Source organism: Otolemur garnettii, unplaced genomic scaffold (assembly GCF_000181295.1).
Source record: "Otolemur garnettii isolate 467f Iridium unplaced genomic scaffold, OtoGar3 scaffold00031, whole genome shotgun sequence".
In the NCBI taxonomy this organism is placed as follows: domain Eukaryota; kingdom Metazoa; phylum Chordata; class Mammalia; order Primates; family Galagidae; genus Otolemur; species Otolemur garnettii.
The window spans coordinates 17055563-17081735 of NW_003852426.1; the positions used below are offsets into that span (position 1 = coordinate 17055563).

Genomic DNA, 26173 nt, shown 5'->3' on the forward strand with positions numbered 1-26173 from the left:
ACATAAAGCGCCACCCTGTGTAGGCAAACACAGAGGAATGTGGGAGTTCAGCAAAGTGAAGTTAATTGTCTTGGGAAAGGTGTGGGCATCGAGGACACCCTCATTGTATGGGACCCAAAGAAAAGTGGCTCTAACTGAAATGAGCAGAAGAGGGAAGTCCCAGCATGGCAGCCATCTATCCTGATTGGGGTAAAGAGACTGGAGGAAAAAAAAAAAAATGGGATTCAATAAAACTGAAAGTATGACTCAGAACTTGGACTCTTGAGGCTATTAGAAGATGTCAGAATGTAAAGAAAAACATTCAGCTTAAACTATTTCAATTTAAAATCCAAAGTTAAAATTAAAACTAAGAACTCCAGGGGGGAAAAGGTCCAGGAAAAGCCTGACATAAGTGTGATGTAACCTCAGTGGAGATATTGAGCCACCTGTGGTGTCTCAAACAGGAGACACCATTTAAACCTGAAATCCAAGAATGTTCTCTGAATGGCCCAGAGCAGGAGCTCTGATGACAGCACTCCACTGCATTGCAGGGAACAACATTCACGTGGCCTAAGCATGGAAACACTGCTTATTGGTTTCCAGCTTTTGGAATCACCTTATAAACAAGCGAAAGACTATTTCACTATGACTATACAAGAGAATGTAAAATTATTCATGCTTTGAATGCACAAGTATAATAAAAGTTGATAGGTAGAAGGGGGAAGGAGTGGAAGCAGGGTAGACAGAAGGTTGGGTTACAAAGCTTCTGGAAATACTATCTAGTTGGCAGAAGTGGGTGGAAAGGTGTGAGTTTGCATAGGTGAGAGCATGAGCATAGAGATGTGTCTCTAGACATTAGGGAGGAGAAAAGATAAGCCCAGTGCTCATGTGAGCTGAATCTTCATATTTCCTAGGAGAAAGTAGATAGACAGGGCCTACGAAGATAAACCATAAAATGAGGAGTTAGCACGTTATTTTAGAAGGATGGCGTTAACCACCGGAAATCTAAAAAGAGAAACCATGAAAAGTTTGGAGAATGACATGAGCACTGTGGCTGGGGTTGGGAGGGCTGAGGTGGGAGACGCTTACTTTCTTTTTTACTACTTCATTGTTACTGTAACTGTTTGGACCATGCCCATGAATGCATTGATTAAATATTAAAAACTTTTTCAGATACAGAAATCTGTGGAAAGGAAGGATGTACCAAGACAAGGTCTTTCAAGAATGAATAGAGAATTTCTGGAAGAAGGAAAATGTGTTCAACAGAATGTGGAAGCTCGTAAGCAAATGCCCAGGGGCCTAAAAGCGAATGACATGCCTTAGGAATGTCAGCTTCTCCATTGGGGTCGCCAATGCATTAGATACAGGGACAGAACAGAGAAAAAGTAAGGATGAAAAGGTGAGTTTGCTACTAAAAGTGTCCTCTGGGTAAAGCGACAGAGTTTGGACGCTGAGCAGCTGGAGGACGGAAGCCCTGCCATTGTTACTCCCCTGTATTCAGTCCAGAGCCCAGACACAGAACGTGCAGAGCACGACATGTGCTAAAGAAAAGAAAATGAGGGAATTGATGGTTATTTGAAAAGACAGCAGTTTTTGCTAGTTAAGATGTAATAGTCATATTGCTAGAAATCTAAACAAAACAGAAAAAAATAGAACATGCGGGTTGCCCTGAAACCCCAACCTCATTAGAAAATTACTTAACAGTTTGGTACATATCTTTCAGAGACTGTTCTAGACATAAGCACAGTGATTAAGAGGGCAGGGTCAGACAATCCAGCTCTACCTGTATTACTTCTAAGCCCCCGGGCAAGTTATGTCGCCCTTTAACCCCTCAGTTTCCTAATCTGTAAAATGGAAATAATAGCAGCGCCTATGTCATGGAGTTGTAGTGAGGATTAAAAGGAATAATAGATGTAAAAGAAATAATTCATGAAAAAGGCTCAGAACAATGTTTGACAAGCAGAGTGAGTGCTTGATAGATGCTATTAATGCACACACATATGCTATGCCCAGTTTATACATATATATGTTATATATACATATATATGTTATTTTATATACATATATGGGTTTTCATCCATGGTTCATGGCTCGTAACTCCCATAGCCCTTGTTAAAGTCTTTTGTTATAAGGCACTTTAGGCCTCAGGAACAGGCACTGGGAAACAGAATCTCTCTCTCTCTGAACTTCTCCTGTCCTTCTTTCACCTGCCCAAGGTAGGACTCTAATCTGATTATTGATCAAAGGACCTTCATGCCAGAGAGGGTCCTGCTCCATACCCTAGAGAGGAAGCAATGCAACATAGAGGCCAAGAAAAGTCTAGAAAGGCCTTGCTGGGTTCACATTGGTACTTTTTGTCCAGTCATATCTCTACATGGTTGTCAATCATGCGTATATAACAAAGCCACCACAAAACCCCCAAAGACAGGGATTGGGGGGTTTCTAGATAGCTGAATATGCAGAGGGTCCAGAAGGGTGGCATCTCTGGGAGGGGCAGGGAAACTCCTCGCCGCCCCTTCCCCATACCCTGCCCTACACAGCACTTCACCTGTATCTTTTGTTATATCCTTTGTAGTAAACCAATAAGTAAGACCTTCCCTGGGTTCCGTGAGCTGCTCTGGTTAATCAAAAGCCACTGGTTGATCAAAGGTTCCAGAGGCCTAGACTTGTGACTGGTATCTAAAGTGGGGGGCTGGGGAGAGACAATTTGAGGATTGAGCGCTCATTTAGTGAGATCTAATATAATCTCTAGGTAGACAGTGTTGGGATTAAATTAGAGGACACTTGTGGGTGGTGCCTGTGGCTCAAAGGGGCAGGGCGCCGGCCCCACACACCAGAGGTGGCGGGTTCAAATAAATAATAAATAAAATAAATAAATAAACAAATTAGAGGACACTCATTTGGTGTCCATTACAAAACTGCTGCTCCCTTGGTGGTGGGGAGAACTTCCCTAACACACCTTTAGTCACAGAAGTCTTCTTCCATGTTGATGAATGTTGTGGTGTAAAAACAAACAAAACAAAACAAAAAACATGGTTTGAGTTTTTCTGAAACACATGCACATAAATTATACACATACGGACAGATATTTTACATACACAAGTAAATACCTGTAGGAGAGATAAGATAATCCATCTACATATGAATATGTATATGAATAACTGGAAAGAACTAAAAATTACCGGGGATGGGTGGGTTGGAAGGAACTCCCAGGGCACAGTGGCAGAAGTAGGGAAGGAGACTATCATGGTCAGAGGCGGGAACTTGGGAGCCAAGAGCTCAGAGGTGAGGCACGTCCAGAGGACAGCAGGTCCAGCATAGCCACGACTCTAAGTTTCTGAAAGAGAGAAGACGAAGCATCGTTTATGCAGTGTTTCAGCCAGTTCCAAAATGTATTACCCAGGGCCAGGCTCAGCCTTCATTCCTCATTGGCAGTGGATACGGTTTACTTAGGGTCCCTATACAATCCTGGCTGTCACAATGGCCTTGTTTGTATGCACTCGGTATCTGGTTTTTACCATCTGGCTTGCCTAACCGGGCTCTAGGCCATTTTCCTTACTCCAATCATTAGTAACACCCCTAACTAACCTCAGTCAAGATGTAGGAGGTATTACGTTGTGCTAGGTCCAAGCCTCCCATGTTTTTTCAATGGCACTATGTATGATTCAGTCACCCAGATCCTTTATCTGGTTGCTGAGTCATTTGATTCTACATGCACAGTGTCATCGGCCTTTCCTCCCTTCTCTACTCAAGGCCCTCAAAAGCTCTACCCTGGGCAATTATGAAATGATTTTTTTTTTTTGCTTACACAAGTTAGACATGTTTGTTATAGAAACAAATAGTATTTGTTGTTAACACTGAAATTATTTGTCCTTTTTATAGGTCCTATTTCCACCTAGCAACCTAATACGAACATTTTACCAGGCCAGTCAACCCACATCTACAGCATTAGTTCAAAAGACTGCTAGTGGAAATTGGGATTGTTTGTAACATTTGATTTTTGCAATGGCACTTCAGTGAATAGCCTTGCCGTTAAAACCCTGCACATGTTTTTAATTGTCCTTGTGATTAATGCCTAGAAATGAATTTTCTGAGTTAGAAAAGATGGGCATTTTTTTTTTTTTGCCTTCTCTTTCCCCTTCCTCCTAGGTGTCCTTCAGCCCCAGAATACATTTTACATTCTCGTGGCAAAATTACTTCTCTAAAAGTGATGGCCTTGTAATTATTTTACTTCCTCATTCAGAAACTGTCGGTGTTTTCCATTGCACACAGGGAGAAATCAAGTCCAGATGTCCTGACATGACAGTTGTGGCCGTCCAGGATCTGGCTGCAACCTCTTTTTCATTCAAGTCTCCCACGTTCCACTGCCTGTATGTTCAGCCATTCTGGACTTTATGCTGTGGCATCCCCTTTGCTGACATAATTCCTACTTCATTGGCCCAGGTCCTGGCAGCAAGCAGGTAGCATGCTCACACTGCATGATTTGATGAGTGTTTAATAAGGGGTCTGTGGACAAAGGGGAAGGAAAACATAGGGAATCCAACAAGGCATGGTGCAGTCCCTTTACGCGGACCACACGGGAGAACACTTAACTCACGGGCTGGAAGGAGCAAGCAGAGAAAACGGGGGCTGGGACCTGGTGAGGTTAACTCTATGGAGAAACCCCCCTGACAGGGGCCGTGACCTTCACAGCAAGCCCATGGCAGCCATGTAGGAAGGAAGCCAAGGGACTAAATATTTCAACCCCATCCTCTACCTACACTCCATTTTCCTGCTGGAAATTATTCAGGCCCAACTGGAAGCCAGCAGCACCAGAGCCCATGGGTGCCATCCATACAGCTCAGCTTCCCAGAATAGTGGAGAGTGGATCTGGCCAGACAGATGGTGGAGTCCGGCACACCTACTGCTCCCTAAATGCCAATCTTAAAGAGCTTTTGTGCCTCTCTTGCTCTCTATCACATTATTGCACAATATCTTACTTCCTCAACTAGATTAATAGCTCCTTATGGAGAGATGTGGTGTTTTTTGTACATGTGGTCAAATTCTCAAGAAATCGTTGCTGTGAATTTATCCCCCAAAAGGGGCCCTTCAAAGTAATTGACACAGGGACAATAGGTCCACAGAAAAGATAGTATGCTTGGACAAGGGCTGCCAGGTAGAAAAGACGTGAGTTCATGGCAGGAACACAGAGCACTTTCGTAGGTCCTATCCAGGAGTTAGTGTACAGGGCAGTGACACAACCTACCTTCAGGTTGTGAAGCACACAGCAGAGGCTGAGAGGAGTGCCTCATCTAGGTCTCATAATATCTTTTTTTTTTGTTTGTTTCCTCATCCATTTTATTTCTTTTTGTTAATATATACTTTTTAATTAAATGATAGCTGTATACATTAATGCAAAATGGGGTACAGTGTTGTGTTTTCATATACAATTTGAAATATTTCCATCAAACTGGTTAACATGGACTTTGTGTCATTTACTTAGTTATTGTGTTAAAACATTTATACTCTAATTCTAGAAAAGTTCACTTATACTCTAATTCTAGAAAAGTACCCTTGTTAGACAGACCATATAGGTGATCTTCCTAGTCACCCTCCCACCACCCATCCACCCTTCTCTCCTCCTCTCCCCCACCCCCTCCTCATATTCTTAGGCTAGAATTAAGTTGTAGCTTTCATTTAAGAACTATAAATTAGTTTCATAATAGGGCTGCGTACATTGGATACTTTTTCTTCCATTCTTGTGATACTTTGCTAAGAAGAACATTTTCCAGTTCCATCCATGTAAACATGAAGGAGGTAGGTCTCATAATATCTTAAAGGAGCCATGGCACACCTGGAAATCCTAACCCCAACAATAGGATTTCCCAAACTTCCCCATGAACTGGTACACACCTCCAGCTCATCTGGATCCTAGGTCAGCACCTCCCTCTTCTCCATTCTGATTCAGAGGTGGTCCGAGATGTCATCCATGGCCTCCTTTCTGACTAGGAGCCCCTGTGACAGCCCCTGCAAGGTGCATATAGACAGAGGGGAACAGATGATCCAGCATTCCAAAGGGAACCCAACTCTTTCTCCCTGTCCCAGATGCAGGCAGACCTGGGACACCTCTCCATACCCTCCCCCCAAATCTGAGCTGTGTTAGTCACACTGTCAGGCACTGAGTTTGAGCAGTACTCGTAACCTAAATTCTCAACGGGAAGTAGAGATACTTGTTCTAAGTCTGAGCAAACCCTCTGAGCATTGGTTTCCTTGCCTCCAAACTATCTATAGTTCAGGTTTGGTGTTAAGATTGAGGAGATAACAGCCACAAAGCTCCTAGAACGGTGCCTGAAATACAATATAATATAAATACAATACAATACAATATAAATAGGCATTTAATAAATATTCCACTCTCTTCCTGCCTCTCTCAGTTCTCAGATCACCATGTTGGGCCCCTCACTGTGCGTGGTGTTACCTCTCTTACAAGCAATGGTTTGAAGTTAAAACTGCTTCCTTTCCCGGGTGGAGCAGTCTTAACTTCAATACCATTTCACTTACCACCTCCATGCAGCACAGCGGATGAAAACATGGGCGCTGCAGCCAAACTGCCTGGCCTGTTTGATTACTGGCTTTGTATCCTGAGGTGAGTTACTTGATTACTGTGTGCCTCAGTTATCTCTTCTGTAATGTAGAGAAAATAATTACACCTGCCCCACACAATTAAACTCATTCACCTGTGTTCAAGTGCTCAGAAGAATGCTTGTGTAGTGTTTTTTCTAATCATCTTCTTTAGAACCTGGAGTAAGGTAGGAGAGAACCATATTACAGTGTCCTGTGGTCCAGGGGTCAACAGTAATGAGAAAGCATGCAACGGGGTGGCCCAACTGCCCAGCCCATAATTAGTCCCTGAAGAGGCATCTGCTGTACACACTGTGTTTAGCTGGGGTGGAGGAGGTGGCAGTAGATGAGTTACAGCACAGTAGTAATGTTACTTTGAGTAAATAATCTAATGTCAGAATTTTGAATATTCTTATCTACAAAATGAGGTTGTGGTTCATTATTTCCAGAGTTCCTTCCTGATCTAAAAATGGCCTTGATTCTATGGAGAAAAGGTTTCATGGAACTCGCCTCAGCCAGACATTTTAGTCCCAGTGCTTGAGACAATGTGACCAAAATCAACAGCTGGCCTATAAATACTGCCCAGCTGGCCTCTGCAGCTCATCACATGATCAGTGGGAGACCCTGGAGCATAAATATTTGACCTCCATCCACTCACAAGGTCACACTGTCAGCACTAAAAAACTTTCATCATAAAACTTGAGTATTCCATTAGCAAAGTACTTAGCAATTTGTACTTGCAAAGTACAAATCATTAATATTTTCATAAGATCAGGATTTATTTTGGCTTGTTTTTATATTTATTTTTACTCGTTATATAGCCTTGGGTGTTATATCAAAATTATTTTTTGATTCGGAATACACCATAATATTTTGAACCTTTTGGAGGGTATTTCTTCTTCTTCTTCTTCTTTTTGATATAATGAAGCAACTCACTCTTGACTTGTGACAAGTCCTGGGGCCCCTCGCTTTGGTTGCCTCACTCCTTTGGCCAGCTCATGACTTATCAAGAAGTTGCATATCAGAAACCTGTTATTAGGGGAAGGTGACATGCAAGATGGTGCAAGGGAAGCTGAGGCCCTAGATGCATGCAGTTTGCTGGTGGCAACAACAGCAACTTCTTAGCAGCTGTTCCTTATTACAAGCTCCTTGAGGGCAGGGCCTGTTTTTGTACTCTTGCATCACTCAGCAGATAACTCCATCACTAGTTACTTGACAAGTATTTGTTCAGTGCAAGCAAGCTAAGCTGAAACTTTGATGAAGCTTAGAAAGGGTGATAAGACACTGAACTCTCTGAGAATGGGGAAGGGGCATCACTTCCATGTTTCTGGCTTGGGACAGACCTTCATTAAACTCTCTGTCTTGATGAGGTTGGCTACTTCTCCTACTAATCACACTTCTCCCTTGGCTACTGTGAGGCTCTTTTCTCTTGATTTTGCTTATACCTCCCTGGCTTCTTAATCTCCTTTCTAATTCTTTCTCTGCTACTAGGTCTCAGGATGTCAGGGCCTGAGTCTCCCCTCTGTAGCTGCTATCCTGTGGTTATCTTATATATTCCTATGCCTTTCAATATCACCTATATGCTGAGGATGCCAGAATATATGTCTTTATCTCAAAATTCACAGAACTCTGGATACCTACTTGAGATAGGAATGTCTCACAGGTATCTCAATCTTAACATCACATCAAAACAGAACACCCAATTTGTACTACCTAACCTGGCCCTACCCATCACTGCCACCACCAAGGTCACCAACTTCCACCAGATTCTTCAAATCAGAAACCCAATTATCTTCCTTGATTCCTCCCTTTCCCTCACTACTCAAGTCTAATCCATCGAGAACTCATGTCAATAATCCCTGCCAAATAACTCTCTTCATTCCCTTCTCTTATCTCCATTGCCACCAGTCTCCAAGTCACCATCCTTTCTTGCCTGGACTTTTGCAGTAGCCTCCTCAGTGGTCTCCCAGCTTTCAGTTTCATCTTCCTTCAGTCCATTCTCCACATAACATCCGAAGTAACCATTTAAGAAAATATAAGTTGCACCGTCATTGTCCTTGTTTAAGCTCTTTCAATAACTACTCTTTGTACTTGGAGTAAAAATCCAAAGTCCTTACCATGAAGGACTGAAGGATCAAGTCCTGGCTCCTACTAATCTCTTCCTCTTCTACTTGCCCCCAGTTCATAAGACAGCTATGTCCTCCTCTTCTTCAATCCTAATGCAAGGCAAGCTTCTTTCCTCCTTCTGTCCCCATCACCCTCCCAGCTGCTCAGATGCCTGCCTCGTTCTCCTGTGCCATGTCTCAGCTCAAATGTCACCTGTGTGGGTTGTCCATCTTCCTCTCCTGGTATTCTCTGCCCATGCATGTTGTTTGTTCATGGCACTCATACAAGTTATGACTTTACATGTTGCATTTGTTTTCTTGCTTATTGTTTTTTTTTTTTTCTCTAGGTTATAAGCCCAAAGAAGATAGGAACAATGAGTGTCTTGTTCTTCATAAGGCCCAGTAGAGTTTCTGGCAGATGTATGGTATATATATTCAGAGCCGCATGAAGGAAGCAGGCAGGATGCAGATTGAAAGTACAAGCTTGTGAGAGGTGAGGCTCACTAGAGGTGCAGGAGAGCCTCGAGCAACCTCCCCAATGGCTATTGGTTGAGAAGACAACAGGTTCAGGGAGCACCCAGTAATGATGTACAAGCGCTACGTGCTTAAGGATTGCCAAGTGCTCTTTTCTCATGCGCTCCTTCCCCACAACACCCATAATGAAGCACCGTAAAATGTTCAAGGTTTAATACCTGCTTACTAACGAGTGGCCCATCTCATCTCATTCTGGAACACTGAGTCTCTTGGGGGCTTGCCCTCAAGCTACAAGACTCCCCTAGGCTTGCCAGGAGCCTGTCCTGCTCTCAGTATTTCCTTAGATGCGTTAAGAACTGGTGACTGTCCTTGCAAGCATGGTGTCCATTCCCCTACTATATATATACATATATATATTCCAAAATAGTTGTAAATTTTAAATTGTACATGAACTTTATGATCATCCTGTATATATATGTGTGTGTGTGTGTGTGTATGAAGAATGGTAGAGAGAGAAATAGATGGCGAATGGGGGGGTAGAAGGAGAGAGAGAAAGAGAGAAATGGATGGAGGAGGAATGATAGGAGAGAGGTAGAGAGAGAGGAAGAAAGGGAGGGTGAAAAAAGGAGAAGGAGCAAGAAGGAAGAACGTCTTGTCGACCAGCATCGTGAATATAGTAGATGTTTGCTTAGAGCAAGGGCAAAAGAGGAGGCAAGGAGAAACGGGGATTTTTTATTGGTGTTTTTCTTTTTGTTTAAGCATCCACCCTAGGCCAAGTGTTTTATAAATTATTTCAGCTAACTATCTTTAATAGCCCTAAGAGATGTTAAAATTTCACTTTATCAAACAGCAGCTCTGCAACATTGAGGACCTTGTCCAGTTTCTCACAGCTGGTTCTGAATGTGTAGGACCCCCTCTGTGTCCTGTCTCCATGATGCCACAGGGGTCAACCATCCTCTATGCACAAATGGTTACTAAACAGCTTACCTCCTAAGCAGTCTTGTGGGGACTGGCGATTATTGGCTACTTTTTTAATTTAATTTTTTTTTTCTTCAAATGCTATTTGAAAGAACCTGTCAATGACCACCACACTTGGGCTAAAAAAGAAGACTGGAATTTCGGGAGAGTTAGGATGTGACAGAGAGGCTGACGCACCCCACCAGACACAGAGGAGAAGCTGCAGTTGATTGGCGGGCTTTCATGAGGAAGGAGGGGTCTGTTTCCATGGTGTGAAACTACAACACTCAGACAGTTAAGACGCCTGCCAGTGCAGAGCTCCTTGGATTTCAGGGGAGACAGTAAGTATTTTTACATTGCCCTCTCTTATTTACTATAGTTATAATAGACCACTTATAGTTATCAGGACTTATATCTGCTGACTGCTTTGCAAACTGAGACACATACTGGAAAGGCAGAAAATCAAGTGCAACTAAGCAAAGTCACAAGGATTCATACAAAAGAAAGTTTGCTAAATGTCAGTAGTCAGTGAGAGGCTAGGGAGTTATATATATTTTGTGCAAGAACTTTTTTCATGTCATAGAAAGCCTCTGATTAATAGATTGAGTTTTGAAAAGCAGCTTTATTAAAATATAATTTGCATACCCCCAAATTGAATTCATTTAAAGTGCACGATTCAGTGGGTATTTGAGAGTTGTGAAATCATCACCTACCATGGCATGATCTAACCTGAGGACATTTCCTCACCCCCAAAAGAAATCCTGTACTTACTAGCAGTCATAACTCCCCCAACTCCCAGCCCTAGGCAACTAGTAATCTACACTCTGCCTCTATAGATTTGTTTATTCTGGACACTCCACATATGTGGACACATTTCTTTCACTTGGCATGTTTCAAGGTTCATTGATGAAGCCTGTACCAGTACTTCATTCCATTTTTATCACTAAACAATATTCCATTACGTGGATTTCTCACATTGTATTTATCCATTCATCCACTGACGGACACTTGGGATGTTCCCACTTTTTGCCTGTTATGAATGATGCTATAAACATGCATGTCGAGCATATGCTTTCAGTCTCTGTGTAGACTTTCCAACTTCAAAACTTACTACAAAGCTAGAGGAACCAACACTGTGTGGTACTAGCACAGGGACAGATATACAGAGCCAGGGAACGGGGTTGAGGGTCTAGAAATAAACACATTTATGCTCAATTGTTTCCTAATAAGTGTGGCATGTGTAATAGCTAACACAAAATGGATCACAGTCCTACATGTAAGTGTGCCATGTAACACAAAATGGATCACAGACCTACATATAAGACTTAAAACTGCAAAATCCTTAGAGGGAAACACAGGAACACGTCCTTGTGAGGAAGAGAAGCAACTTCATTCTCACATCCATTTTCAGCACAATTTGCTGAAAAGACTGTTCTTTTCGCATTGAATTGTCCTGGTACGCTTCTTGGAATTCGGAAGTATGAGTCCTCTAACTTTGTTCTTTTCCCAGACCGTTTTGGCTATTCTGGGTCCCTTGCATTTCCATACAATGTTTTAGGATAGGCTTTTTCATTTTTCTGGAAATAAATTCTGATGAAAACTTCTAGTTGAATGGCAACTCACCCGTGGGAAGCTGTGGAATCTCCTTGCTTTGGAATCATATGTGGAACAAATGGAGTTGGTTGAAGGCTTGTACAAAAGACAAACGAAAAGGCTTCTAGCAGCAATTCTCAAAATGGTTTTGTTTTCAGTGACATGCTCAGATTGCAAATGATCTAGTGTTTCTGTTTACCATTTTGTCATTGACCAAATACTTCAGTGTAAGAGTTTTCTATTAAAAATGAATTTTAATAGTAGAATTCAGTCTATGCTATTTCTCCCTTATCTAACATAGTACATAGCTCCTGTTCAGAGATTCTGAATCCCTTCAGGCTGAGGCCCAGGCATCTATATTTTTAAAAACCCGCTAGTGATTCTCATGTAGTCCCTCCATTGAAAGCGACTGCTACATCCTGACTGCCTCCTCAGGTCTCCAATCTTGCTCCCTGCCCAACCTCCCCCTACTTTTCAGCCAGGGAGAGAGAGATTTCTGCTCAAAGCATTGTGAAGGAATTAGTAGCTGCTGTGGGAACTTGTCACAAATGCAGAATCTCGGGCCCCATCAAGACCTACAAAGTCAGAACCTGTATTCTAGCACATGACTTATATACCCCAGAGATCTGCCTCACCCATTTTTGAATGGCACCACGAGAGGCTGTATGACTCCCAGAAGCAAGCCGGCAGCACCCTCTGCCGGTACTGCCCCATCCACTCCCAGCACTGCCCCCGAGGCCCATAGCTGTGCCTGGATGCTGTCGGGGCCCTCCTTCTGGTCACCACCTACATGCTAGGGACTCTGCTTTTAGCACAGGCTGGGACCAAGAACTGGAATCTCAGTATGGGAGTTGTGATTCTGGGAATTGCATCTGGCCACCTGTCAAGTTGAGATGGCCTCTCCAGGAGGAGGGGTTGCTGGCTGGGATCTGGATGTTACTAGGGCAGACAATGAAACTGACCATACCCCCCTCAGGACTGCCCCTGAGAATGTCTCCTGCTGATGGTTACTGGGCATAAGGTGGGGGGTAGGCTGGGGCACTGATCTACCCCAGGCAAATGGGACAAGGTGGGGCAGGAGTTTTCTCTCCTATTAACTTCCTACGTAACAGCCTCAATTTTGCTCCTTGGCATAAAAATATCTACTATTTGTCCCTTTGCAGAAAGAGTTTGGTCAACTGTCGATCTCCACATTGAAGTTGGAACTACTTGCATTTTGCTGTGTGCCTCCCGGCCACACACCTGTGGTGCCTGCCTGGGCTTGGGAGCCTCTATCACTCTCAGTCGCCAGGATGTCACCGACTCATCCCTTTGGGACCCAGCTTAGGTCGTTTTAAGATGAAAGCTCCTTTTATTGTCCACTCTTCCACAAAGACTCTTTCTCTCCGTGCCCTGGGCGCTTAGGGCATTGCTTTTTAATTACGTTTACTTTTCTTTTTCTCCTTCCAAGGCCTTTCTCACATTTCAGTGTACATCAGACTCACCTGAGTTTCAGATTCAGCAGGTCTGGGGCAGAGCCCAAGAATTTGCATCTCTAGCAAGTTCCTCAAGATATTGCTGCTGCTGGTCACCATTGGTAGCAGGGACTCCAGCTCTTTCTTGAGATCTCAACTTAAACCTTAAGGCCAAAGAGCCATCACCAGTGGCTCCTTCTCAAGTGGCTCTGTCCCTTCTCTTGTTTTCTAGCTCAGCGCCTTATTTATTTATATCAGCAGTTCCCAAATATTTGGTCCTAGGAATTCTTTACACTCTTAACAATTATCGAGAACTCCAGAGAGTTTTTGTTTATTTGGGTTATAGCTGTCGCTATTACTCTATTAGAAATTAAAACAGAGAAAAAAATTAAATGTTGATTAGTTCACTAAAAACTATAATAAACTCATTGCACCATAATATATATCAGTTAATTTCATAATTTGTAAGAAAAGAACTATATTTTCCAAAACAAAAGTAATGTGAAGAGCGGTTTTCTCCACGCCTCCCTCAATTTCTTTAATACCTGGTTAATAGAAGACGGCTGAGTTCTCCCATCTGCTTCCTCATGCAGTTTGTTGTTTTGTTGAAGTATATTCAGGAAATCTGGCTTTATGCACACACATGTATACATATGTGAAGTTGGAAAAGGAGTAGTTAATTTTTAGTTAATCGTGGATATTCTTTTAGTTCTCCGATATTCGTGTTTGTTCACTTGGCGAGTATCAGGCCAATAGATATGGCTAAGTCGTTTACAGCCAGGGAGGTTATTAGTTAACACAAGTAAGGAGAACCCTGGGGATAGTTCCCCAAACAGTGTGTCCCTGAGTAAGGAGGCTGGGCTCTGTTTGTAGACAAAGAAAGGGTGATGAGGTGTGATCTGATTGGATCTTGCAATGAAGGTGGAGGCTGATTTGACTGGATCCTACCATGGGGCGTCTCCTTTGTCATTCAGCCCCCATTCCTTAGTTCAAGCACTGAGGTTCTGCCAGTGGTTGAAGGCTTGATTCATCTGAGCATGCTCAGGTTACAGGACCTTTAACCTGAGGGATCATGGCAACTGAAAAACAACTCACAATTTTGTTACATAAAAATCGCGCCAGATTAGTCTGATTTGGTTACAACTGCAATGTGGAATCTGAAATAATATCAATGCATTTTCTATGTTCTATTCAACTAAAATCCACTGTCTCTTACAAATAGATCTTTTTACCCATGCATTTTTGTAATATCCCTATACTTGTAATATAGGCCGCCATTCATGAGGATGCTAGTCAGCAGGCTTTATGAAGGAAGAGTGGAAAGAACTTAGAAGCCAGCAGGAATGTTTCAATCCTGATACTACCACTTACTAATTGTCCCACCTTAAGAAAGTTATTTAGTATCTCTGGGCCTCAGTTTATTCATCTATATAATGGGAGAATATTCATGGGATGGTGATTATTTTTCAAATGACTGCACATTTTATTATACAATCTTAAAATAACATTTATCTACTCATATCATCAAAGGCAAATATTCAATAAAAATAATTCTAATTTTTCCATTTAGGATAGCCCTGTGAAAGTGGCTTGTTCGTTTTCTTTTTAACTGTGTCTGTGTGGTGACCAGCATGACTACTAGTCCAGTTTACATCACTGCCTTGCTTTGCACACAGGCACCCCCTGTTTTCTGCACCATTTCTTTTAAACCATCAGGACAATTGTCAACACAGCAAACAAAGCAAGTAACATTTTAATATGATGAAAATAGTTCAGATCTCCTGGAAAGGCCCCAGAGATCTCTAAGAGTCTATAGAACATTAGTTTGAGAACTACTAATTTATGACAATTTTTTTTTTGAGACAGAGCCTCAAGCTGTCTCCCTGGGTAGAGTGCCATGGCATTACAGCTCACAGCAACCTCCAACTCCTGGCTCAAGCAAGTCTCCTGCCTCAGCCTCCCAAGTAGCTGGGACCACAGGTGCCTGCCACAATGCCTGGCTATTTTTGGTTGCAGCAATCATTGTTGTTTGGCAGGTCCAGGCTGGATTCGAACCCACCACCTTAGGTGTATGTGACCGGCGCCTTAGCCACTTGAGCCACAGGCGCCGAGCCATTAATGGTTTTTAATTGCATAAAGCACCTGCTCTGTATCCAGTATAAACTTTTCATGTGGATTGACAATTTTGCAATAACCCTGCACATTGTACTTCTACAAATAAAAACGTTAAGATGTAACTATACCATTATCTTTTTTTTTTTTTTTTTTTTTTTTTTGCAGTTTTTGGCCAGGGCCAGGCTTGAACCCGCCACCTCCGGCATATGGGGCCAGCACCCTACTCCTTTACTGCTAGCACTTTGAGGTAAGAATAAGAAACAGCACTGGAAGGAGGCTTGGAAGGAGGTTTGGGGCCCGTCAGCTCATGAGTTTAGACAGAATTCTGTGGGTATCAGAAGTTTGGGGTGAGAGACTGGCACGCACTGATCACAATAGCTAGGACCTAAGTACGCACTCAGCAGAGCACACATCGGAATCAACCTAGATGCAGCCATGAGGCAGGAAGGAAAAGTAATGATACAGAAGTCCATGGACCCATTACATAAAGGGTTGTGCAGAACTCCCTAAGTGGCTCGTCTCCCCTACAGTTCTTTGCTGTCATGGAGTTGGCCAAAATGTCAGACATGACAAAGCTCCACCAGGCTGTGGCTGCAGGGGACTACAATTTAGTGAAGAAGATTTTGAAGAAAGGGCTCTGTGACCCAAACTATAAAGATGCAGACTGGAATGACCGGACCCCGCTTCACTGGGCTGCAATCAGAGGTGAGTGGGCAACGCCGGGGTAGAGCCCTCCTTCTGAGGCCACCGTTCACGAGGATATCAGTCAGAGGCTTTATGACGGAAGAGTGGAAAGAACACTTCTTAGGAGCCAGCTGGAACATTTCAATCCTGATACTACCACTTACTAATAGTCCCACCTTAAGAAAGTTATTTAATATTGCTGGGCCTCAGTTTACTCATCTATATAATAGGAGCAGGAATGCTACCTTGGAGTACTATGATGGGGGTTCAGAAAGAAAGGCAATGGGTACACGGTGCATAGCACATAGTCTGCTCTCAGTTGATATTAACCCTTTGCCCTCTCCAACCTCTACCAGGAATGGAACATCATAGAGAAGAATAGAGACTTTGTTTCATTCATCATGGAATCCCCTTGCCTATCATGGCTCAGTTACAGAATTGGAGGAGGATAGTTGCAAAAACTCAGCCAATGGGCTTGTTGAGGGCTTTGGCACAGAATACCACTGAAGAATGTTCAGTAACAACGTGCTACAGTCAGTTTTACTTTTTCCAACTTTGTTTTGACTCCTGTGTGGAGAATGGGTTGGCAACGAGTAAAACCAGCTGGGAGAAATTAGTCGGAATATTTTTGCAGGATTCTAAGTACTAAAGCACGTTTTAGTGAGCTTTTGCTATGTGCTGGGTACTGTGCTGTGCCCCTCATGTCTGTGATTTCATCTGTACTCCACAAGGATTCAATGAGGAATATCCTTAATTTACAAAGGAAGAGAATGAGCCTTAGACATTTGTTTTTTGTCCAAGGTGCCACTTACCAAGAAGCGGTATTCTTAGGATATGAACTCAATCTGCCCACCAGACAGCTTGTGTTCTTAGCCTGTGCTTGCTGGAATTTAAGTGGGACTTAAAAAAATATTCGTTTTTGAAGTCAGCATTGAGACTGCCTAAAGCAGAATGAGCCTTTGCAATAGGTAAAGAGAAAGCAGATTCCGTGGCAGGGCCTGAGGCAGGGGATGGGGAAGGGGGTCCTGGGAAGAGTACTGGGAACTCTGGGAGGGCTCGGGTTCCAGGTGGGGCAGGGTTCATGGGTGAGGGTCAAGCATGGAGTCTGGTGAGAAGAAGCAGAAGTGGGGAGGGCTGATGACAGGAAATGGGAGGCTCTTCATAGGCACTTTTCCCTTCTGTTATGTTACCTGGGTTGGCCCTGCTCTCAGGATACCATAGGCATTTTTATCTTATGTTTACCCTGTTTCTTCTTGGGACATATAAGGGCAAATGGATGTGGTGCATCTCCTGATAGAATATGGAGCCAGGCCCTGCCTGGTAACGGATGTGGGCTGGACCCCAGCTCATTTTGCTGCCGAGTCAGGCCATCTGAACGTCCTCAGAACCCTCCATGCATTGCACGCAGCCATCGACGCCCCGGACTTCTTCGGTGACACACCAAAGAGGATTGCACAGATCTATGGGCAGAAAGCCTGTGTGGCATTTCTGGAGAAGTAAGTTTAACTTTTTCTTTTCTTTTCTTTTCCTTTTACCTATAGAAGGAGTAGAGAAACAGGAGTCTCTGATCAAGGTCTTGGCTGACACACTGATCTAATGTGAATGAAAATGAAATAAGGAATCTAGACAAGGGACTATTGTTTTTATTGATTTTTTAGATGAGTTACTTAATTAATATTGATCTCTTATTTAGATTATACAAAAATGATCTCAGATAACAGAGTTGAGAGATCAAGTTTAATATGGGACATGTCGTGACCTCCTTCAGCTTTTCAAGAGGTATTCAAAGAGTGTGACCTTGTGCAAGTCAAGTCACCTTCCTGACCCTCAGTTTCCTCATCTTTAAAATGAGGCCAGTTTACTACACTTTTTCTATTTTTAAGGAACTTTCAAAACTTCTGTGTTCATCTATGAACCCTCTACCTATCCACACCTCAAAGATAAGAACTTGTCTAGCATTTGCTCATTTGATCAAACATTTGAACATAATTAAATACGGGTTATGTATGTAAAAGGTATATATCTGAGAGGGATGGAAGTGAAATTTAGGAATAATTTGATTGGGTCAACAAGTAATTCATGCAAGAAAAAGTAGACTAAGATGGGTGGGGGGGAATCATTGCAAACCAAATAAGACAGACAGCAAATCTATCTGGAGGGGCACTTCATGGTAGGAAATGAGGGTAACAGTGAAGTGTCCTCCTGAGAACTTCAAAATATGGTTATCTTCAGAATGTCAAATTAATAAGATCTTTGTCTGTGATGAGATTGGTTCTATGTAGAAGTAACCCAACGAGCCTCTCGTAAAGGTAATGCCTCACATTAAAAATATCCAAAATCACAAGTCAGGAGATTTGGGGAGTAGAGAGGCAGAACTTTGCTTGAATCCTGACCTAGACTCTCTTCTTCCCAGTTTCTGCTATTACCCCGACATTCAGTCACCCCCACTGGTTGTGGGCCTCAGCATCAGCAGACATTGTTCTCTGAACTTTTTGAAACTCTGAAACACCGTGCGATCAGAGCTCCCTTCATTTTATCAGTTCCTGGGTCACCACACTGGTCTTTGAAGACATCAAGATCTTTTGTTATCCAACTTCTCCTTTTTCTCCAAGTGTATCGCCTGCCGGAAGGTTCCACTAATTTCCTCCTACCATCTGGACACTGTGATATACTATTTGTTCCACTCTTTTCCTGCCAGTCCTAACTTCCCAACCTTTGGTTCTTCTGTAGCATGTATCCCAGAATTCCCACCCTTGGATAAATCTTTATTGTTGTCCCCACTTCTATACCTGGTCAGCTAGAGAAATTTCCACAATAAGTAGACAGATATTCCCCAAAGTTTTGTGATTTCCATCTGTAGCTGAGCGCTCAGAGCAAACGGGCTATGTTTCCTATCCTACTCTCCTCGATAATTCCAAGTCCTTATATACTCAGCTTCTCAGAGGTAAGAGAATATTAAAGCCATGTGGGGCACTTTTTCAACCCCTATATCTATAGATTTTTATATACACCAATATCAATCCCTTCTTGACTTGTTATCCCTGTGAAAAGCATTATCCCTCCATACGGATCCCTGGTCCCATCTTTTATATCCTCTACAAGACCATCATTCATGTATTTTTTGTTGTATTTTTATTATTTTTCCTGTAATTTTATTTTTTTCTATTCCTTCCCCTGGCTTCCTTTTGGTGTGTGGTCATGTTCAAATAGATTCCATTAAACACACAAACTGGTAAAGGCCCCCCAACTTCTGCCGTGCATTTATTCTTCCCTACATTTCTAAGCTACTTAAAGGTTAATCTGCACAATTGTCTTTCCCTTCTCCCCTCTCACTCACTTTTTAGACTTCTTTCCCCCATCCTTCTACTGAATCAGCTCTCACCCAAGGTACCAGGGAGCTCCTTGTTGCTAAATCAGTGGACTCTTCTCAGTACACATCTTACCTCTCCTTCCAGCATTTGATGTTCCTGAAACTCTTCTCTTTCTTTATCTGATGCTACTTTCTTTTAGTTTTCCTTCTACCTCTCTGACCCTATCTCATGTTTTTAAATACACAGACACTTTTCCTAAGAGTAAATCTCATGACTTATTCTTGCATGCCTTTGAGATGCTGAAATTCCTCACGGTCCTATCTTTGGCTGTCCTCTACTGACTTTTCCTGGGTAATCTCAACCCCTCCCTGGTGACTTGTGTGGGTGGAAGAACATGATATATGATCTCAGCTGTTTAACAGAAGCAGAGGAGGAGTGCCCTCTCCCCAGTATTGGGAACTGTATTACCATGGAAAGTAGGCAGACAGTGATGAGTAGAAAAAAAAAAAAAAAAGTCAATCACTTAACGTGGGACACATTTCTATAATACTAACCAGAATTTCCCACTAGGAACTTCTCCTAAAGAAGAAGTTCTCCTAAAGGACTTGAGTATGGGCAGGGCATATAGCATCTTAAGTGCAAACCATTATAAAAAGCGTGGTCCAGCCAAAGCACAGCAAACCTGCTTGACCCTCACCACCCCTCCCAAATCTGACCTTTAAATTTTCAGCCCACAGAGCATCCCCTCTGCCTTGTCCCTCTCCATCTTGTATCTGTGTGACTTATTTAGGTGATTTCCTCTAAAGAAGGAGAAGTTCTCCTAAAGGACTTCTCCTAAGGTCCTCACAAAATCAGCATGTAGCTTGCACGCTCCAGGCTGGACACCACTGGTAGAGAGGGAAATTAATTTGGATCTTGAAAGATAGCTAAGATGTGGCTAATGGAAGAGAGAGAGAAACTGTTGGTTAGGAGTGAAGGCACCGACTTGGAAGGCCAGGCATAGGCAGTCTGTCCATGGAGGAGGTGGAGGGGTGGAGGAGGGAGAGGAGAGCGGTGACTGGGCTGGCTAAGCAGAACATTCACTCATGCTAGAGAGGAACAGAGGTTAAGGGTGGGTGAGTGGGTGGGTGGCCGTATGAACCTGGCAAGCAGCTGAGTGTGAACTCATCAGGGGACTGACAAGTTGGACTCCATCAATGCCTTGTGAATTGACTCATGTGGTGGGGTGAGTGCCAGTGGTGGGTGTAGGGAGGAGTGAAGACAGACTTCGGGCAAGGAGATCACTTACGGAATTTTGTAAGAATTCATGTTGTATGTGAGCGCTTGGGCTAGGAGGACGAAGAAAATGGACATAGGAGAATTCAAAAGATGTGTAAGCCAGCATTTCATACTTCTCTGATATCCTGGGGATCACTGTGGAACACTTCAGCTTTCAGCCTCCCCATTTGATAAACTACTCGTTTAGCAAATGCTTTTGAGTCCTACTACATGCGTGTCATTGAGTAAGACACTAAAAAGGGCCCAAAGATAAATCAGATACAGTGCTGGACATCAAGAAATTCCCTGTCTAGGAGAGGAAATCACCTAAATAAGTCACACAAATACAAGATGGAAAGGGACAAGGCAGAGGGGATGCTCTGTGGGCTGAAGATTAGAAGGTCAGATTGGGAAGGGTGATGAGGGACAAGTAGGTTTGCTGTGCTTTGAAGGGACCACACTTTTTATAAGGGTTTGCACTTAAGATGCTATATGCCCTGCCCGCACTATCTGTCCGGGTCCTGCCCCGAGAGCAGCATACGCTGAGACCTGTGGAAGGGATTCCAGCAAGGACCAGAGTGTTTGCACTACTCTGATTATATTGAAGTCTATTCGCCCAGAGGGCAAGATGAGGGAGGGATCAAAGATGTCAGCAGTTTCTCGGATTGATCACATCAGCTTCTATTGTTATTATAATTAACCTTAAGGGTAGCCTTCAGAAATCTGAAATCTGAGCCTTGTATTGGGAGAGCCTCCTGCCTGAGGTCACACACACAGATTTCTGGGGAGGTGTTAAACCCCACCAGTTCTCTGTGGAGTAAAACGCTACCAGCATTAATCTCCTCTGAGGGAGGCATTTTCCTCCCATCACCACCACAGAGGATTTTCCTCTGCCAAAAGGGATATAAGCTCTTCTGCCCCTATCTCAGAGCTTGAGAGCCACTCCCTTGGTCTCTGTTCCAAGCAAATGCAAATCTCCATGATGGGTATCTGCTTTTGCCTATTTAAGGGGCAGGAAACACCCCAGAAGATGTATATCTTTTCTTAGGACTTGCCATACCCTCTTCTATGACCATTTTTCTCCTCAGAGGGCTTGCAGACCCAGCAGGTATTTGTAAGTTGTATCCCCAACAGATTAGAATCTCAGAAAAGGCAAGAAGTTTGATGCCAATGGCTAGCTTAAAAGTAAACTGGCTGACTTTTCTTTGTTCTGACTCACTCAGCTCACTTTTTAGTTTTCCTGTTTTTCTGGGGGTGCTTTCCTTTGCCAAGAATGGGGTCTTTAGTCCCCGTTCTCCCAGCACTATCAGTTATCCTTTCAGATTCCATTTGTTCTCATGTTGGTTCAGATTTTATCTCTACGAAGTGACCTTAACCAATGGTTCTAAACAAGTCAGGTACTCACTTTTGGCCTCATATACAAAGTTTCCTGTTGCCCACATGTGTATGATTATCTATTATCCATCAATCTATCTATAATTATCTGTATAATTTTACATAATCTATCCCTACATACAATACATATGTGATTATGAGTGCTTTTTATTTTCTTCCTTATGTTTCTGTACTTTTAGATTTTATACCAAGGACTTACCTCATTCTTGTAATTAGGAACAATACAATTAAAAACAAATGATGGACACAGCCTCCCAACAATGCACAGGCTGCTTTATAAATGGGAGCACTTTAAGACTTAGCAGCATCTTCCTCAAGCTAAGTGACTGTCTTTGAGTCAACGTAGTGTAACAGCCTTCTCCGTTCACATCATTTTCTCTCCCTCTAAGTAGTTCCGTTAGTGTGTGAGGGGCTCCCTACGTGTACACTGGGAAATGTTCACACCTGGCCTCCTTCCTTCTGCACCGGACTGCAGAATTGCCTTAGGGGTGTGCAGCGTGCAGGAAGATAGGCCGGCTCCAGGCTGGGCCTGGCTCCCCGGCTATGTGTTCAGAAGCTGCCCTCTTCTTTCCTAGGGCTGAGCACGAGTGCCAGGACCACCGCCGTGCTGCCCTGCAGAAGGGGCTGCCTCTGGATGACCGGGATGGAGACTGGGAAGCCAAGAAAAGGGAACTGGAGCTGTCTCTTCCCTCCCCGAATCAAAACACTAATAACAAGAACAAGAAAAGCCGAGGCCGCACCAGGCCCAGCCATACCAAGGAGAGGAAAGCGTGAGAGCAGCTTGAACGTAGGGTTTCTGCAGGCACGTGAGAGCCTCATGTGACTTTCCTCATAGGTCCTTGCCCAGGTGGCTTCTGCCAGAAGTTCTTGACCATCATTCTGTTTGAAAGTCTTGCCTGGGAACTCTCTACAGGGGTGGTTGTTTCCTTCCTAAAACCTGCTGTCCATAAGAATTACCAGGAGGGGACAAAAGCGGCTGCATTTTGTCACCAGTGATTTGCACTGTCTGCATCTCCTGACCCTCCTTCCCTTACAAGCACAGAATTTTGGAGGCTAAGAAGAGAGTTCTCCTAAAGAAACTTGATTTTTCTCAATGTTAAAAAAAGTAAAAATAAAGATCTCAGACGTTATCAACATCATGATCAGTCAATCTATGAAAAAAAATTATTTGTCTTTACATGACCAAGCAAAGAGGTAAACAAATGCATCTTCGTGTCGCTATTTTTTCCTTTGTGGGTAGGAGCCTACAATCCCACCACGGAGCAGCCTGGGTAATAAACCAGCTCAGTGAGAAATAACCAGAAACCACCCCATATAACTAATAAGACATAATGTAAAATAATGAAACATGTCATCATGGGCCTACTTTTTAAACTATAAGCTTTAGAATATTTAAATACAGATCAGATGCATCCAATAAAAATACAGCATCCAAACTGAGATGTAAAATACACATTCAATTTTGAAGACTTAGTACAAAAAATATGAAATGTCTCACTAATAACACTTAATACTGATTACATGTTAAAATAATATTATTCTGGATGTCAGGCTAAATAAAATGTGTTACCAAAATGATTTTATCTCTTTCCTTTAACTTTTTAGAATATGTGACAACTAAGAATATTTAAGATTACCCATGCAATCTGCATTTAATTTCTACCGACAAGCACTGCTGTGGAACTCAACAACATATAAAACCTCCACGAGTAGATTGGTCTGGTGTAATTTGCTGGCTACTTCACATTCCAGATTTACTAATTTCCCTTAATCAGTGTCTTTTGCTACTGAACATCTTTATTACATATTCTTCTATTAATCTTTATTTGATATAGACCATACTTGGTCTGAGTGTTTTATAATAAAAAAAGTGCCTGATTGTCTGTAGGAAAACAGAGGAGTTACAGAGGATACCTTTTGTATGTTTACCCACCCCCGATCCCTCCTTTCTCTACTATCTGCTAATCACAGGGTGGATCCTGCTGGCCACTTTGTGCTGGTCCCCAACCAGAACAAACATTGGAAGACACCTGACCTCAGCTGGACTAATAAGATTGTTCTCCTGAGTATTTGAAAAGAGTCCTTCATGAGAGATTTTACCAGTAGCCGATAACTTCAGAAATATAGAATGGCTATTTCTACAAAAGGGCTGAGGAAATGTAGAGAGGTCTTTTACAAAGAGGAAACTCTGTGAAATATTCTCATAATAAAATTTCCCCTTTGCTCACAATAGGTTGAGTTGACTTTTTGTCTCTTGCAACCAATATATATATAGTATTTTGAAGTCATGGGCTTATAAATAAAGCAGACTTGGGTTTATATCCTCCTCTATTGCAATTGGCAAAATAATCCCCATTTCTTGGTGTTGCTGTGATGATAGATGAACAATAATATGTAAGATGCTGGCATTGGTGCACTATAAATGCTCCAGGCCATGGCTATTGTATTAGTGTCGCTGCCGACTGCCCAGAAGAAAGCCAATATCCACAGACAGCAGGGTTTATAGCACAGAAGAGTTTATTCCACAAAGCACTAAGCAGGGAGATGGGAGAAACTTCTCAAATCTGCCTCCCCAAGAATTGGAGGGACAGAGATTTTGCCCCCATTTCAGTGGGCAAAAGATTAGGCCATCAGGGTCTGCTGATTGGCTGGATTCAGGGCGGAACCATTAGTCCTTGTGTTGACCCCCGCCTCTCTCTAGGTGGCTCAGTTACTGGAATGCAGAACCTGGGTGGAGGTCCGAGACCAGTTGTGTCAGTACCTTCACCTGGGTGGGTCAGTTAATCCCCTGGAAGGCAGGACCTGGAAGCTATCTCAAAAACTCCCCTGAGATTCTGAGCAGGTGATGTTATTTATAGAGAAGAGTTAAGAATCTTTACAACTACCAGCTGTGCCCTCTAGAGTAGCAATTATACAGAAGCAAACATGGGGACAGTGACTATTATCAAGCAAACAAAGGAAGAGTGGCTGATTTATTTTCGTTATTTTAACTAAGCCTGTTCCTTCACAGAATTGGATTATTTTCATTATTTTTGCCAGGCCTGTTTCTTCACAGAGTTTGGGGGGCCCTTACTCTAGCTCTCTCTCACCTTTATCAGTTTGTAAGAGTGGTTTCATTAATATAGGAGTGACTCAGTGTTCCCCTGGGAATCCTGGTGGAGTTCAGGACCCTTAACAGGTCAACTGAGGCTTTCCACCATCCAGTCCATCGTATCCTTGTCTAGCTTTACGGCACGGATCATAGCCTGTCTTCCATTGGCTAGACAGATCTGCACCAAGCTGGGACAAGTACAGTCTTGGGGTCTCTTGCTGTTTCCATAACCCCATGGCCTCCCTGTGACCTCATTGTGCCCTCCTTTCATATTATTCTAATGACGGTTTAGGAAACATATTTCTTCTCACATGAGGTTGTGGAGTAAATGAAGATAACAGGAAAAGAAAATAGCTTCTCTGTAGAAAGAATTTGATGCAATATAGATAGACTCTGTGCTTAGTACTTTTCATGTGTTATATCTAGTCTGCTTGACATACCTGCAAGACAAGTATTATGATCCCCAACTGACATTATAAACTGAAATTCTGAGACATTGAGTGACTTGCCTTAGGTCACCTGGCTAATGTTTGTAAGGCCTGTAAAGCCTCCCTGGATTTGTTAGCATGGAAGGCTAATCCTATAGGCTCTGGGACTGCGGACAGGTTGCTTAACTCCTTAGGTTCCCTGTCTGTAAATTGGGATTAATACCAGTGCCTATGCCTGAGTGTTGTCACGAGGAGTAAATGAGATTATGCCTATCAAATACTTAGCACAATGTCCTCCATGTGGTAAGGGTCATTCCAGGTCAATTGAGGTGGTGGTTATTATTTGTCATGACCTTCAGTGTCCCGGAGACATAACAAAGAAGAAAGGCTTGCTAAGAAGCATTCACACCAATCTTGAGGGGGTATTTTGGGGTTCGGTGTTCTCTGTCAAGCTCATCAAAGCCTCGAATGTAGGTGCCCACCTGTTCTCTTACCTCTGAGGTTTGCTCTCCATCAAGCTCATCCTCAGGGCTGTGGCTCACCGTTGCAAAGCGCACATGTCTTAACAGATGAACTTCCCACTGCCGACCTTCACTCTGCCGTGATGAGAGTTCATCTCAATGGACTTGAGGATTTGAGCTGGTGGAGGGTGTGGTATTTGTGATACTCATCTGTTCTCTCCCAACCTCACAAGCTGGGAGAAATTATTAATAGTTTACACAGTGTAGAA

At 42.9% G+C, this 26173-nt stretch overlaps 1 protein-coding gene across 1 annotated transcript; it reads left to right on the plus strand.

Annotated features, from left to right (window-relative positions):
- Positions 1 to 1288: 1288 nt before the first annotated feature.
- ANKRD66 (ankyrin repeat domain 66) lies at positions 1289 to 22698 on the plus strand. The gene is made up of 4 exons (XM_012804676.1): positions 1289 to 1378; positions 15808 to 15982; positions 17229 to 17457; positions 22500 to 22698. Exons 1-4 carry the CDS (start codon positions 1289 to 1291, stop codon positions 22696 to 22698), a joined length of 693 nt encoding a protein of 230 aa, XP_012660130.1.
- Positions 22699 to 26173: the final 3475 nt, after the last annotated feature.

Coding starts and splice junctions, on each gene's coding strand:
- ANKRD66 (XM_012804676.1), top strand. CDS start 1,289: ATGACATGCCTTAGGAATGTCAGCTTCTCCATTGGGGTCGCCAATGCA. Junction 15,983..17,228: donor TCACTGGGCTGCAATCAGAG/GTGAGTGGGCAA, acceptor GGGACATATAAG/GGCAAATGGATGTGGTGCAT. Junction 17,458..22,499: donor TGTGTGGCATTTCTGGAGAA/GTAAGTTTAACT, acceptor CTTCTTTCCTAG/GGCTGAGCACGAGTGCCAGG.